Source organism: Poeciliopsis prolifica, unplaced genomic scaffold (assembly GCF_027474105.1).
Source record: "Poeciliopsis prolifica strain line A6 unplaced genomic scaffold, Auburn_PproV2 SCAFFOLD028, whole genome shotgun sequence".
NCBI classification, from domain to species: Eukaryota; Metazoa; Chordata; class Actinopteri; order Cyprinodontiformes; family Poeciliidae; genus Poeciliopsis; species Poeciliopsis prolifica.
Window position 1 is genome coordinate 7,030,283 of NW_026562403.1, and position 14,586 is coordinate 7,044,868.

The 14,586-nt window shown below is 37.2% G+C and overlaps 1 protein-coding gene and 1 pseudogene across 1 annotated transcript; one reads left to right on the forward strand and one right to left on the reverse strand.

Annotated features, from left to right (window-relative positions):
- Nucleotides 1-2,967: 2,967 nt before the first annotated feature.
- LOC129372104 (trypsin-like) lies at nt 2,968-4,530 on the forward strand. Its single transcript, XM_055049136.1, has 5 exons — nt 2,968-3,041; nt 3,249-3,411; nt 3,551-3,831; nt 3,925-4,061; nt 4,169-4,530. The coding sequence occupies exons 1-5, from the start codon at nt 3,005-3,007 to the stop codon at nt 4,313-4,315; spliced, it is 765 nt and encodes a 254-aa protein (XP_054905111.1). The 5' UTR covers nt 2,968-3,004; the 3' UTR covers nt 4,316-4,530.
- Nucleotides 4,531-6,835: 2,305 nt separating this feature from the next.
- Nucleotides 6,836-14,398, reverse strand: LOC129371897 (N-alpha-acetyltransferase 35, NatC auxiliary subunit-like; annotated as a pseudogene).
- Between the last annotated feature and the right edge of the window lie 188 nt (nt 14,399-14,586).

Consider the following 14,586-nt stretch of genomic DNA (forward strand, 5'->3'; position numbering starts at 1 on the left):
TCGATCCTGTGGCAGAATTGAGAATTACAATATAAAATGTCCGTTGTGTTTCACAGTGGATGATTTCGGTCCGGCCTATTAATGGCAATCAATCATCCAGTTTCAGGACTGTCATGGAGGACACAAAGGCAGTGGCCATTTTGAAGTTGGTCAGTTTAACACCTGGGAATATTTTGAGCTTTTCTTGTTGCTTTTTTTTTCATACTGCATGTGACATGGTTTTTATAGTCACCGTGCTAAATCTCAGAAATGGTGGTGGAATGATAGCCAACATTTGTTTGCAGATATTATTTCACATCGTTTTGCCAGGCAAAAGCTTCTCTGACTGTCTGCTCCTCATGTTCGTCACTCCCTCCTCCCCCACATGACTCCTGCACCTGCGACTGGAAGTGCCACTTTTCCATGTCTGCCTCTCTTCCTAGGCAGACATGCTGTGGTAGCCTAGATGCCATCGTTAGTATTTTAGCTAGTTTTAGCTTTTTAGCTAATTTTGGCTTTTACATGGGTTTTTCACACTGCATGAACTAGTTCTTACCTTTCTGCAAATCTTCAATAGTTGGCTTCAAACGCTTTTGCCATTTTTACCAAACGCATTCAGCGTTCACACTTGCATTTTCATGGGAAATGCACACTTTCTAGTGACATTTTGAAATACAGAACAAAACTCCAAAAATGTTGTAAATGTAAATAAACTCATAGGTTTCTTTGTTATCTAAACCTTTTTGCAGCATTTTTGGACTCACAAACTTCATAGTGTTAAAATTTTGTCATTTTTCTTTTATTATGCTGAATAATAAGATCTGACACAAAACCCTAGCAAACTGGAGATCTGTTAATTCATTAAGCAGCTTTGTTTATTTCCATAATCCGAAGTAAGGAGTTGCCACAGTTTCAAGAAAAATGTCAAGCAGTTTAGCTGGAATCACAAAGTAACGTACCTGCTAACAAGCAGAAAGCTGTAATGTAATAATTTTTACCAGAATTATTTAATGTCAGCCTTGATGCAGAACTGCCAATGAAAATCCTCGAGTACAAGATTTTTTTGTTTTCTTTCTGCTTTTACATATTTTACTATTGTCTGTTAATGTTAAGTTTAGACATTAGACAGTTTAATTGTGATGTTCAAATACTTTATCTGTATTTAAAAAATAAATAAAAAAGACAGTTTTCTAAAATGCAAATGTGCTAACCTTAAAAGAAAATGTGTTTTATTTTTTTGTTTTGATTCGTTGCTATGACATCATTTTACTTCTAAAATGAAAGATTTAAATAATCATGTTGTTTTATTTACAATAGAGTTGAATAAAAAATGTTTTATTAGTATTGGTTTTTGTGCTATTTCTCATGACCAAAAATGATATTTTTCCTTCCATCATTCCACAATTATTTGCATCGTTTCTATTTTGACCAGCGAATATGTTCTTGTAACATTTTGAGGTCTTTCTGCTGATAGCAAGAAACATAATTAACCATATGCCTTCACTGATTACCCAACATTTCATCATTAGATTAGAAGTTTTTCCATTTTTGGTCTGTCTTCAATTCGAAGGGAAGTTTTCAGTTTTTTTTCCCCACCATTTTAGTTTAACTTTGCTTTTCATTCACACTACGTTGTTCTTCTTAATGATGTCTGAAAAAAAACCAAACATTTTATTTAGATTGTCAAAGAGGAATATCCTATAACTAGCAAATGCAACATGTTTCATCATCAGAATAACTGAACTCGTTTACCTTTTATGGATTTTGCCTGAGCAAAATTCCAACTTTTAATGGCAATGTGAAAGCACACAATCTATTGGGTCAAAAAACATTTGAATAATTATCTACGCGTGCGTTCAGATAAAAATGTACCACAGTATTTTAGTGATACAGTTAGTTCAAATGCAAAGCAAGGTGTACAAAGAAAATTTGCTAGCTCATTGCTTTTTCAGTTTAAAAAATTCAAGCTCAGCAAGTGGGACTATGAACTGAAAGCCTACTTCTCAAAAGGTCTACAGGGATATATTTTAGCAGTATTTAACAGTGTACTCACAGCCATAAATTGTCAGCTACGCTTTTTGCTCTCGATTTCATTCATCTCTGAAAGTTCTAACTTTAATTTAACTTGGGAGTGAACTGATCTTCATTTGATTCACATTTTAAGTAAACAACTCTCCGAGTAGTTTTACTTTCCATAAACTCTGACCCTCCTTTGGCCAGATGCAGCAATAAATTTAGGCTAGAGGGATAAAGTGTGAACTTTATGCTGCTGCATGAATAATAGGTTTATTGAACTCTGGAAACTCACACATACAGTTCTCTGCAAAATAAAATACTATGTCATATAGTAACTTTTACTTGGATATATATGAAAAGTTGGTTTAACTCTTGCTATAAGGCTATTTTTAAAAGATTTGTTTAATCTGACAAACTTAATTAGAAAATATATTTTAATTTATTGCATATGACTAGGTATTAAAATTTCTTGAATGTATGTAACACTTTTTTGTTCATCTCAGGTCCAGTAGGTTGATTTCATGGCCGACACATTCAGGTTCATTGTATTTATTCTGACAAAAGAGGAAATCAAGCTGGTGGTTAACATCAACAGTACAGATGGTGACAGGAAGAGGGGACGAGCAGTCATAAATTTGAAGAATATATACGTTTTGACAAGCTTCACAGCTATAATAATGACATAAAATGTACCACAACAACAGGACAAAATTTACTGTGACCTTTACAGGAACTTCTTTTAGAACGAGGTTGTCCTCATTTGTTTCCTGTTGCTAAAATGTTGCTACTGTTCATTTAACACATCCATTCGTCCATTTATCTTCTGTGCTGTTAAGTTCATTTGACTGATGCACCATGATAAAACAGGTTTTAGGGGAACTTGTAATTGGCTGCCTAACCAGGCTAGCCTATGGCAAAAAGAAAAAAAAAAGTCCCCCAGACGCTGATAAGGCCTATAAAAGACAGAGCGTCAGTCAGACACCAGAGGTGATCCTCATCAAGAACCACGATGGAGCATTGCTTTGTACTCCTTTTGCTGGTTGCAGGTGAGTTTTTTCCTTCTCCAGCTACTTAGACTTAGACTTGTACTTTATTGATCCCTTGGGAAGACTCCCTCAGGAAATTGAAGTTACCAGCAGCTTACAGGCAGAAAAGTGGCCTTAGACCTCGGCTGAAAGTTGTTCGGTAGACATTCTGCTTTGTGTGTTTGATACTTGCAGCACGCTGGATGGCTGTTGTTTCTTCCTTTTCAGGTGCTGCATCAAACGCTATTGAGAAGAGGATTCTTGGGAGTAGATCCTGTGACAAGGATCGCCAGTACCATGTCCAGATAGAGTCCGCTCAGGGCGGGAAGTCCTGTGCAGGCGCTCTGCTCAATCCCCGCTGGGTCATCACAGCTTCTCACTGTGCAGAGCAGTAAGACATCCGCAGATCTCTTCTATTTGCGCTTTATTTTATTTTTTTGAATTACTGACTTTGCAGCAGTGTGTTTGATGTGACAGTTTGAGCTTCCACTAATTTCACTACAATTTTGTTTTTTTTTTTTTTTTTGCAGGACAGTCACAGTGAAGCTCGGCATAAACAATGATGTGTCCTTTTTTACAAAAACTGTCTCTTGGTTAAAAGGCAAATCCAAAAAACTCCAACAAACTATTCCGGCCAAACAGCAGCACACCTTCAAAGATGAAGAAGGAAATGCCCATGACATTATGCTCATCCAGCTGAATGAGGACATGTCAGTCAAACTTCCCACCATCAGCCTCCCTTCAGGAGAATGCACCAAGCTAGAGCCAAGAGCAAAAGTGCAGATTGGAGGAATGGGAGCAAAGGCAAAAGGTAGGAATATTTAAAAAAAAAAAAAAAGTCATAAATGAAACAATTTATTTTTAGTGAAAGGAAATGACATTTCAGGATTTTTGTTTTTATCAGGCGGTAAACCGGTTGGTGAGGTCAGATGTGCCACGACAGTGATCTCTGAGTGTGGAGAGAATGATAAACCTGACAGAAAATACAGCAACGGTAAATCTACAATCTGTGGCTTCTTACCTGGAGTGGAGACCTGCTTTGTAAGACAACCATTTCACTGATACATATACATATTTAATACTGTAGCTTTGTTTTTTGACACTGTTCCACATGTAAAACCATCCTGCCTCTGATTTCTGTGTCTCAGGGCGATGCAGGCTCAGCTGTGGAGTACGAAGGATATCTGCAAGGAATTATTGTTAGCCAGCCTGCGGATACATGTGCTAACTCCATTGTAATGCTGGACATCTGCCAGTACATGGAGTGGATTGGCAAAACAATGAAGGAAAACTGATGAATACTTTCCAGATATTCCTTATTTAATAATTAAAATGACTATCATATTTACCTATTTCTTTGTGCTTATTAGTCAAACTATAGCCTGTAATCTTAGATAAATATTTCAAAAGTATGAGTTAAGACCATAGTAAAATACAGTACTTTTGTCCAGCTGCCCATTTTCCCATCATTCATCTCCATAAATAAAAAGATAGAACTATCATAACTTCATGCTTTGTCTGCGGTGTGCTATGTGTCTGCTATCTGAACATTCAAGGTCTCATTTCCATAACTGAAAAACCATTATCATGTTTGAGTTTCACTTCCAGTTTTCAAACTGGAGCGTCAAACTCTTTCTAATATCCAGTGTCACATCATACAATTCATTTCCCCACATTTTTAAATACTAGCTCAGCTCAACCTACCATGGAGCAGAGCAGGATGCCTTGTCTCAATCCCAACACTATGAACACGACTTACAGGTAACGGGGGAAAAGGAAAACATTCCAACAACACCTGAGTGTTTGCAGTATAGACCTAGGGAAATCTAAAAAACAGAAGGTTTTACTTGAGCAGAGGTGTCCAACTCCAGTGTTTGAGAGTTACTGTCTGCAACTTTTAGATGCATTCCTTCTCTGATGTTAGAAGTTCAGTCTCTCAGTTGTGAAATATGGATCATTCTGTTTATGTGCTAATAAATCTACAGGAAGCACAGGAAATCTATTTCCTTCTTTAAGAGACTATGACATTTCATTGAACACATTTGAAGGCCTGGCACTATCTGGACTAAATTTAGAGCATGTCCATGTTGCTAAAAATTAGAAGATTTGACAATGTGTCGACACGTGTAATGGTTACCCGATACTAGCTGAGAGCTCAGTTATGTGCATACCTTTGTTGGGTTTCAGTGAAATACTGTCACGGGTGTCAAGAGATCAGAATGATTGCTGTAGCACACTTTAGCCAGCAGAGGGCTCTGAAGTACAGGCAACCTCTGCGGTTCGACATGATTCTCTGCAAGGCCTTAACTTTCTGCATTATAAATAGCCCGTTTATTGGTCTGTCTGATGAGGAGGAAATAACAAGAAGGTCTCTGATTCTGATCTAACCTGTGGTTGTACAGCATTGGAGTGTTGCATGTTCTCCCTGTGGATGCTTCCACAGTCCATGGTTGCTCTGTGATGGAATGGCAGCCAGTATCTGTACCCCGCCTCTCACCCAGTGACTGCTGGAGATAAGACACCAGCCTGTGTCCTGCAAGGATAAAGACACTGAATGGAGGGTTAGCTGTTTTTCATATTGATCAAAGCTTTAGTCCGATTAATGCCAAACATGTGGATTGCCTTTCAGGCGAGTTTCCCTGATAACCAGCTCAACAGATTCTCAGAGGTGAACACTGCAGACTTGGGGTTTAAGTACCTCAGGCGCAGATAGCTGGGTAAGTGTTAACCTTTCTGAGCAGGAAGTGTGTTGGGCCCTCTCAATGAAAGGAGGTAGAGCGGAGGGGTGCAGTTCCTCACATTAACATGCATCTTACTGTTACAGACCCTTATGTTTATTCTTTTTTGACAGATGTACATAGTCCCACCTGCCTCAGTTAAGGTCAGTATTAGTGAAGGTAAGGCTCAAATCTAGTTCAGATACAGTAGTGTAATCTTAAACAAGTTAATTCTCAAACTTGGATCAGTAAAAACTCAGATGTTGCTGACATTAATTATTAGATTTAGAAGGCAATTATTTTTTCCCAGCTGAGTTTGAGTAACTTTAATTTAATGAGTTGAAAATTTATTTTTGTATTTACTTATGTTGTCTTTGACCGATATTTGTGTGATGATCTGAAATGTGACAGAAAACAGTAAGTGTGATTACTTTTTCCTAGTAGTATATACATGAATGTCAAATATTAAATTATATACACCGAGTGACCAATTTCTCTTAAGCTTACTGAATAAACTTAAGAGATAGGTTAGTATACCTAACAGTATACCTAGTCCACCAAAAAATATTTTTTAATACAGAAATGTGACATTATGGAGAGAACTGGAGACTAACTTGACAGTTGTACAGTAAAGTCAACAGGACGGTCAGCCAAACAAGATCTTTTGAACTGAATTTAATATTCAAGGTCAATATGGGGCCATGACACTCAAGGTCAGCTCTCAAGTTACTGTAAAAATATCTCCTTTTACAAAATAGTTCCAGAAATGACACAAATGGAGCTAAAAACAGAAACTATAACCACAGTTATTTTTTACACATTAAGAATTAGTCAGAGACTTATTGCATAGGTTACAGCTAGAAAATAAACTCCCCCACCTTATCTGTGAATGTTTTTTGAGCAGACTAATAATTGTTGTCCTTAATATGATTATGAAGCTAAGTTTTTCAGTGTAAAAACTCATGCTTTCATTTGACTCGACACGATCACCAACATTAAAACAGAGATTTAATAAAGATATACACACATTAATCCCAGTGTTTAGAAGATGCTTTTTAATGGGATAATGAAACAAAAACAAAACAAAAAAAACCTCAGTAAAGTCAGAAATAGAAGACAAGACACAGCTCTATGTGATGTTACAGCTGGGTGATTTTATTATCGTTCCAACATGGACTAGGTCAGGGTGTTTGAGTCCTTCTGGTGCCAGACTGTGGGATTCAAATGATCTTGACAATAGGGAAATATTTGTGAGCGGAGAAATCAAACTCTGGCAGCACCTGGAGATACAGGAAAATAAAATTTATCACACTCCAATAAAGTACAGCTGATGCATAACAGCTAAAAACTTACTTGACAGAAAACAGACTGCTTTCTTTTTAAAAACATAAACTAGTCTACATTTTGAAATAGATCTAAGATGTTTTCATTGTAAATAAATCGTGTTACCTTGGTTTCCTTCTTGTGGCCCCGGCTAGAAGCTTCATCACTACTATGTTGGGCTTGGCCACTTTCAGTATGCGTTTTACCTGCCATCAATAATTTATTATTTGATACTGATAGCCATAAATAATAGAGAAGAAATAAATGTGTTGTCATTCCAACATGATAATAATTGCACTCATAGATTGGCAATAGGGATTAATGTTTGATCAAAAACATTTTAAGCCACCAGGTATTTTTATTTAAAATACTTCTGATTCTTCTAGGCATCAAATTTCATTACTGTAGAAACTGAATTATTTACTGATACTTTAATATTTATCTGCTTTTAGAGCTTGCAAAAACTGAAAAATGTTCCACCATAACAGATGAACAACAGATTGACTTCCTGACCTCAGCGTCTGGGTTTGGCACACTTTCTAGGATAATCTTGGCCTGCTGGAAGTGTTTGCTGGCAGCCAGGTAAAGGTCTGCAGAACCTGGTGGAGGATTGTACTTTTTCAGATCCGACATTTCCTGGAGATGGGAAGAAAAACAAAATAAAACGGTTTGCGGTAGGATAGGCGGACTGCTGAATAGGTCACACACTGACTTTACCTTAAACTGGATGTAGTGCACAGGCGGGGGAGTAACTACACTGTTGAAGGGAGCAAAGCGATGCTCGTAGCGGACTTGTTCGCTGTCCAGCTCAAACTGGGGCTTTCGCACCTTTCCGTCCATATCCAAAGCTACCATGGTCTGACAGAAGAGAATGAGGAAGGACATGGACAAATTGAAGGGTGTCAAAAACATAATTTATTGTTTCCTACCTTGTATATGCCAGCACACATATTCTGGTATGCTTGACTCATGGTGATCTCTTTGCCAAGGGGGCGAACTGCAAAGCACAATAAAGCAGTTTCAGTGCTCTGGAGCCTCATGTCACTTCCACATGGAAACCTAATATTCCGAATCATGCTTAGGTTAGACTGAAAACTGCACCTTTCTTCTTCTTCTTGGTCTTTTTGCTGCTCTTTTTTTGCTGTTCCTTCAAGAGAGCTCTTCTGCCATCTGAGAGGAGTCAGCTCTGCTCGACATTAGCCATGCATAGAGGAACTCTGACAAGTACCTACAACCACAAAACAAACAAAAACAAAAACAGTTGATTAGTTCATATATATTTTTTTCTTTAGATATAGCCAAATTAAAAATAATACATTAGCACCGACCAGTAGATGTAATAGTATTCATGCATGCTGTAAAGCTCCAGTTCAAAACCACTCAAGAGATACTGGATCATGATTCTCAGGTTATGATACAGGATCCAGGTGCCGAGACAGGCCAAATGTTGCCGTTGAGGCTCCAATTTCATCAGTAAGCTGTGCAGTGCTGCATCCACCTTCTCAGCCTGAAGAGCACAAAAAAAATGAACATCTTATAAAGCACCTAAACTCCCCAAGCTAATCTAGCTTGTGATATGCACAACAAATCACTGATATTTTGTTTAACCTTTACAATGACTGAATCTCACCTCATCCTGTAGCGTAGCAAACTCTTCAAGAATGTGGCCCAGTTTGTCTCTCTGCCGCGCTCGGTTGTGTCCGTGGATCTGGATGAGGTTGCAGAAAGGCTGCACCGGAAAACAGCAGGTTTCAGTGGAGGTGTTATGAAACCGTAGCAGTTGATATGTAATAATCACATCTCACGAGGCACAGCTCCCTGTAACCGCACTAATGATCTAAGCTAATGTTCTAAAATCCCAGGAAGTACATCAATGCACAAATTTGAATGTCTAGAATGTACCCTGGAGCAGTGAGTAACAAAGGAGTCGATGTAGTCCTTGGCCTGGTGGTTGTTGGAGAGACAACATCTGGACACAAAAATCACATTATTTACTAAATACAACATTAATTCTAACCTTAAAGGCAGCTAAGCTGCTGATAGAAGCAAAGACTGTACACATTACGCATAATCTACTAATTATAATATTGTAATGATGATAATACCCTACATTTAACAAAAACTTACTTGTAGGAGAGGACTGGTGGACTAACAAAGTATCTCAGGGCATCTTTAATCATGTCCTGCATCAGGTAAGTGCCAAACACTTTCTTATTGTCTATCAGGAACGTCGTCTGAAAAGAAGAGACTTACATGCACTTCAAAACAAAACAAAAAATAAACAAACTTACATTTTTTCCTCACCTTCTTCACATTAAATCAGATGAAACATTTCTGTTTCAGGTCACTTAGGATTATCAATATCATTTGTGTTTGCCAAATGCCAAAGCATTACGGAAATAAAAAACAAAACAAAAAAAAAAAAAACATGTTTTGTGACTTTCTTTAAAGTCAGAAGTTTTCCTACACCAAGATTATTATATCTTTTATCGGTTAGAAAAGTCCAGGCAAAGAAGTCAGCTATGTGAGATTTAAATATGTTAATTTATAAAATATGGATTCAGTGATTGCCACAACACGTGGGTGGTGCTCTAGTTTTAAAGTGGCCCATGTACAGAACCATGAGGAACCCCACCAATAATTCATTAGTCATGGGGTTATATATATTTACATACAAATACAAAATTTGTATGTAGGTTTTTAATCATCTACATACATATTTTGCAATCAAATAGCAACATATTTATGTAGCAACTAAGTCCACCTAATGACACAACTGGACATTTCCATGATACAAACCTCAGAAAGATTATTAGTTCGATTATTAATGTCATACATAATGCCATGTCTCCTCCCAGTAAAGTGGCCACAAGAAAAATGTGTTTCCTTGCGGTCATTTTATCACTAATGAAGCTCAATACTCATCTGTCTTATCTGAACAGAATACACTTGTCTTTCCCAATTTCAAGAGTAGGTAAAAGACCTGGTTCTCAAATTTCTTGATACTCATGCCAATTTCAAAAGGAAATAATTGCTTGTCGTCAAATGACTGAAAAAAACCTGTTCTAGTTCAAAAAGTACATAAGAAATTACAAAATGAGATCCAATAAGTTCAGTTTGGAGAAATTTTGTTAAATCCTTTTTAGGTACGTTTTCAACACTAGCTGTGAGGACAAAAGAGGAGACTCGTATTTTCATACCTGGAGAAGAGATCTGGAGAGCACACAGGGTGACTGCTCACTGAATTCACAAAAGAAGTCCTGAAAAAACAAGAGTCAGAGCTCCTTCATCCACAAAACATCCCGGAAACCATATTTACAGGACGGTTTCCAGAGAAGCCAAGAATAAATAACTAAGAATCATTTGAAAAATAGTGACAAAAAACAATCTTTTTCTGTGTTTTTTACTGAAAGAAAGTTATGAACAAAACGGAATAGAACATTTTGTGTTCTGAAGTAGCTTATTGTACTGTGTTTACCAGAATGCCGTGTAGGTTTGTGGTGTTGACCACATCACAAACCGTCTTGATGCGTTCTATGAGCTTGCTGAAGTAAGCCACCATGTCCTCCTCTTGATGATCTTGGCGTAGCGAGGAAAGGTGGCAGCAGTCGTTGGTTCACTAGAGGCTCAAAGCCCATCATGATGGGGTGGTCTGACATTTTCACACACAAACAAGTTCATCATTTTTTTTTTTTTTTTTTACTAAAAACCTGAAAAAAGCTTGTAAAGATCAAATCTGGTAGAATGGAGCAAGATAAAAACAATATTGGCTAAATAAAAAAAATCTAGAACACAAAAATGCAAATAATTTATACATAACTTCATGCACAGTTTACTTAAAGCTTGTAAATGATTTCAATATCAAAGCTTAAGCTTGACTTGGTGGCTTCAAGGTGTGTGTTACCTCCTTTTGTGGTGTCATTTTGGGATTGGATGCCATACTGGATGCTGGAATGAATGGGTGGCAGGAGGTCAGCTGCCTGAGCTACAAGCTTCTGGGCCTCACTCACTGAGCTGGTCTGGTAAATATACAATTACAATAAGTTTTTCTTTCATTCACATCTGGTTGTGCATTTCTATGTTTTCAACCTAAAAAAAAGTTATTTATTTATTTACAGGAATAAATATCTTATTCAGATTCTGTTTAGTTATTAGACTTTTCCATTGGTTTTATAACAATCTGATCAGGTTTTTGAATTGCCCAAATCAGTTGTCAATGATATTTAATGTTCCAGTCTGTGTGCTTCTGAATTGTATGTGGCTGTTTTCCTGGTCTTGCACGTTTCTTTGTTTGCACCTTACCTCTTTCTTGGTGAAGGCAATCAGAGCAGTCAGCAGCAGGCGTGTAAACTTGATTCTGTTGAAAAGTGCCAGACACTGCTGGTGCTACAAAAAAAATGAAAATACACAAGATGTTAGTGTTTTCCTGGCATGTATTTCTTACTTTAAATTAACAACGAACATGATTTTTAATGTTCAGGACAATTTCATTTCCCATATTTATTACAACAAAGCTACTGAAAATTTCAAACCAGTTTTAAAGCTCATTTGAATTTCACACGACCACAAATGAGATAGCAAACAATATGTGAGATATATGCAAAAGTGTAAAGCTATTAGATTAACAACAATGGGGCAATATGATTCACTGCATGCAATCCCACACCCATCAGAAGGTAGCACAGCTAAATGTGCTAAAAGAAAATCTATACTAAATATATAACACAGTAAACTCACTTCCAGCTCAACTTCTGGGTTTCTCTGCTCGCCTTGCCGGCTGCGTGTGCTCTGCAAGGAGAAGCAACATATATCAGGACATAGAAAGCAGGGGACATTGGGCTTAATTGAGTCAACGCATAAGCTGAACCACCCCTTGTTTCTCTAAAATGGTAAAAAAAATAAAATAAAAAATAAAAAACATTAATGATGTGACCAAATAATTGAGAAGGCATCATTTGTCAACGTTTTTGAAAGTAAGAACCTTATGGGTAAAGCGGTTCGTCTTCTGTTTCTTAAAAACTGTTTTTCAGTTTTAAAAGTGAATTTATAAGTTTTATAAGAATTGCATTTCAGAAATATTTTAAAATTAGTTTCGTATGTCAATTGTAATATGTATGAGCTACAACATGAGGTCATAAACTGAAGATAAGTGTAGCAAATAAATTCGAAAGTTGATCCATTTAACCATACGCTGGCTCAACTTGCCCCACACACTTAATGCAGTTATTTTGGCTGTAGTCTCCCTATCGTCAATATTAGATCAAATTTTTTCATTTACATGATTGCGGAGTGGACATCATGTATTGTGCATGTAAACAAAAAACAATTGTTTCTTCAAAGAGTCACCAGTGACATTGGAGACGGGAAGTCTACTGGATCAGCAGTAAAGCTTACGAAATAGACAGAGTGACACTGAAAACATACACTGACAAAAAAAGAAAACGCACGTTTGAAAAATGATTTGAAAATGATAGGCGAAATGGATTTCCTCAGATGCCAAGGAGTTTCAAATTTTCAAACATATTAAGAAAGAAGCTAAGCAAATGTTAATGTTTGATTCCCAAGGCCACTTAAAACATTCTGATGTCTTTTTTTCTCTCACTTGATCTAGTGATCCTAAATATGAAAATCGGCTGCAGTAAAAGTAAAATACCTTGACTTTCCTCTGTAACTCGTCTTCCACGTCTTTGAGCATGCCTACAAAAGATCAGCATGAGAGAAAGAAACATCTTATTTATCTGAACACACTGCACATGTTTACAACATACAACAAATAAGCACCTGTCACCCGCAGGTCAGTGATGTTATTGGCCATCTTGAACCCATAAGTCATCGCCTGGAAATCCTCCTATAGAAATATGAGTTAAAAATCATTAATTAAACATTAATGAAATTAAAATGTTTCAAATCGTCTCTCTTCTCAAACGGTATAACACATTAAAATTAATTAACCAATTTGTATCTTAATTTAGTTTCTTTCTTCAGTGGCTAAACATTTTGAAACTTGGAAAAAAAGCAAGAAACTGGGAAGATGGATGGAAATAAGGAAAGAAGGGCAAAAGAGGAGGGAGATCAGGAAGAAAGGACCACACAAGAAAAACTTAAGGACGAAAATATGGAAACAAGAGAAAATTAGAAGACAAAGGAGGTAAAATAGAATAAAGGAATGAAAAAAATTAAGGAGCAAAAGACAACATTTATTCAATGGGAATGAAAATATGAGTATTTTTCTACACTCCTATTTTTTTCCTGTATTAGTAAATACCTGAAACATGCAGTAATCAAATCCCATACTAAATTTCCTGCACAGGAATCTTGAAATTTATCAAGGGATCATTTTTCTCGGAGGTAGTGGCCTGACCACATTCAGTTATTTACACACATTCACACCTGGAAGCTGCCAAGTACAGTCGCAGTTGGGCCTACTCTTCAATGAGGAGCTCCAGTGGAGATGTAATGCACCACAGCGGTGTTAATGAGTGACTTAGAACACATTCCTCAAGGCTTTTCTGACTAGACTTCATACCTGTAGCTTTCTCTAACATTTATCCCCACAATGAGCACGAGAGGTAAAACAGCTCACCTCTTCAAACACAGCTGCCTTGTTTACTTTTTCTCGTGCGATGTCACACACTTTTAGTAAACCCAGGGCAAAGGCTTTGAGTGCTGGCTCCTCAATGAGGTCGGGGTTATGTACATACAGGCAGGTGAAGACGGTCTGTGCCAACGAGTGACCCTCCAGCCATGTTATCTAGGTAAACGCATGTAAAAACGCACAATGTATGAACACTGGATTTTATGTTTTTATAGTTTTACAAGTTTTTATAAGTACAAAAACTTTGTATATATTCTTATTAGAATAAATGTCACGCTAATTTGGGAATTTTTAATTGTTTAAATGCTTCTTAATTATCCTAGACTGAAATTAAAACAAGTAACTTTAAAAAATATAAAAACAAGGACCAGTTTCACTGTCCGTTGTGTTTCACAGTGGATGATTTCGGTCCGGCCTATTAATGGCAATCAATCATCCAGTTTCAGGACTGTCATGGAGGACACAAAGGTAGTGGCCATTTTGAAGTTGGTCAGTTTAACACCTGGGAATATTTTGAGCTTTTCTTGTTGCTTTTTTTTCATACTGCATGTGACATGGTTTTTATAGTCACCGTGCTAAATCTCAGAAATGGTGGTGGAATGATAGCCAACATTTGTTTGCAGATATTATTTCACATCGTTTTGCCAGACAAAAGCTTCTCTGACTGTCTGCTCCTCATGTTCGTCACTCCCTCCTCCCCCACATGACTCCTGCACCTGCGACTGGAAGTGCCACTTTTCCATGTCTGCATCTCTTCCTAGGCAGACATGCTGGTGGTAGCCTAGATGCCATCGTTAGTATTTTAGCTAGTTTTAGCTTTTTAGCTAATTTTGGCTTTTACATGGGTTTTTCACACTGCATGAACTAGTTCTTACCTTTCTGCAAATCTTCAATAGTTGGCTTCAAACGCTTTTGCCATTTTTACCAAACG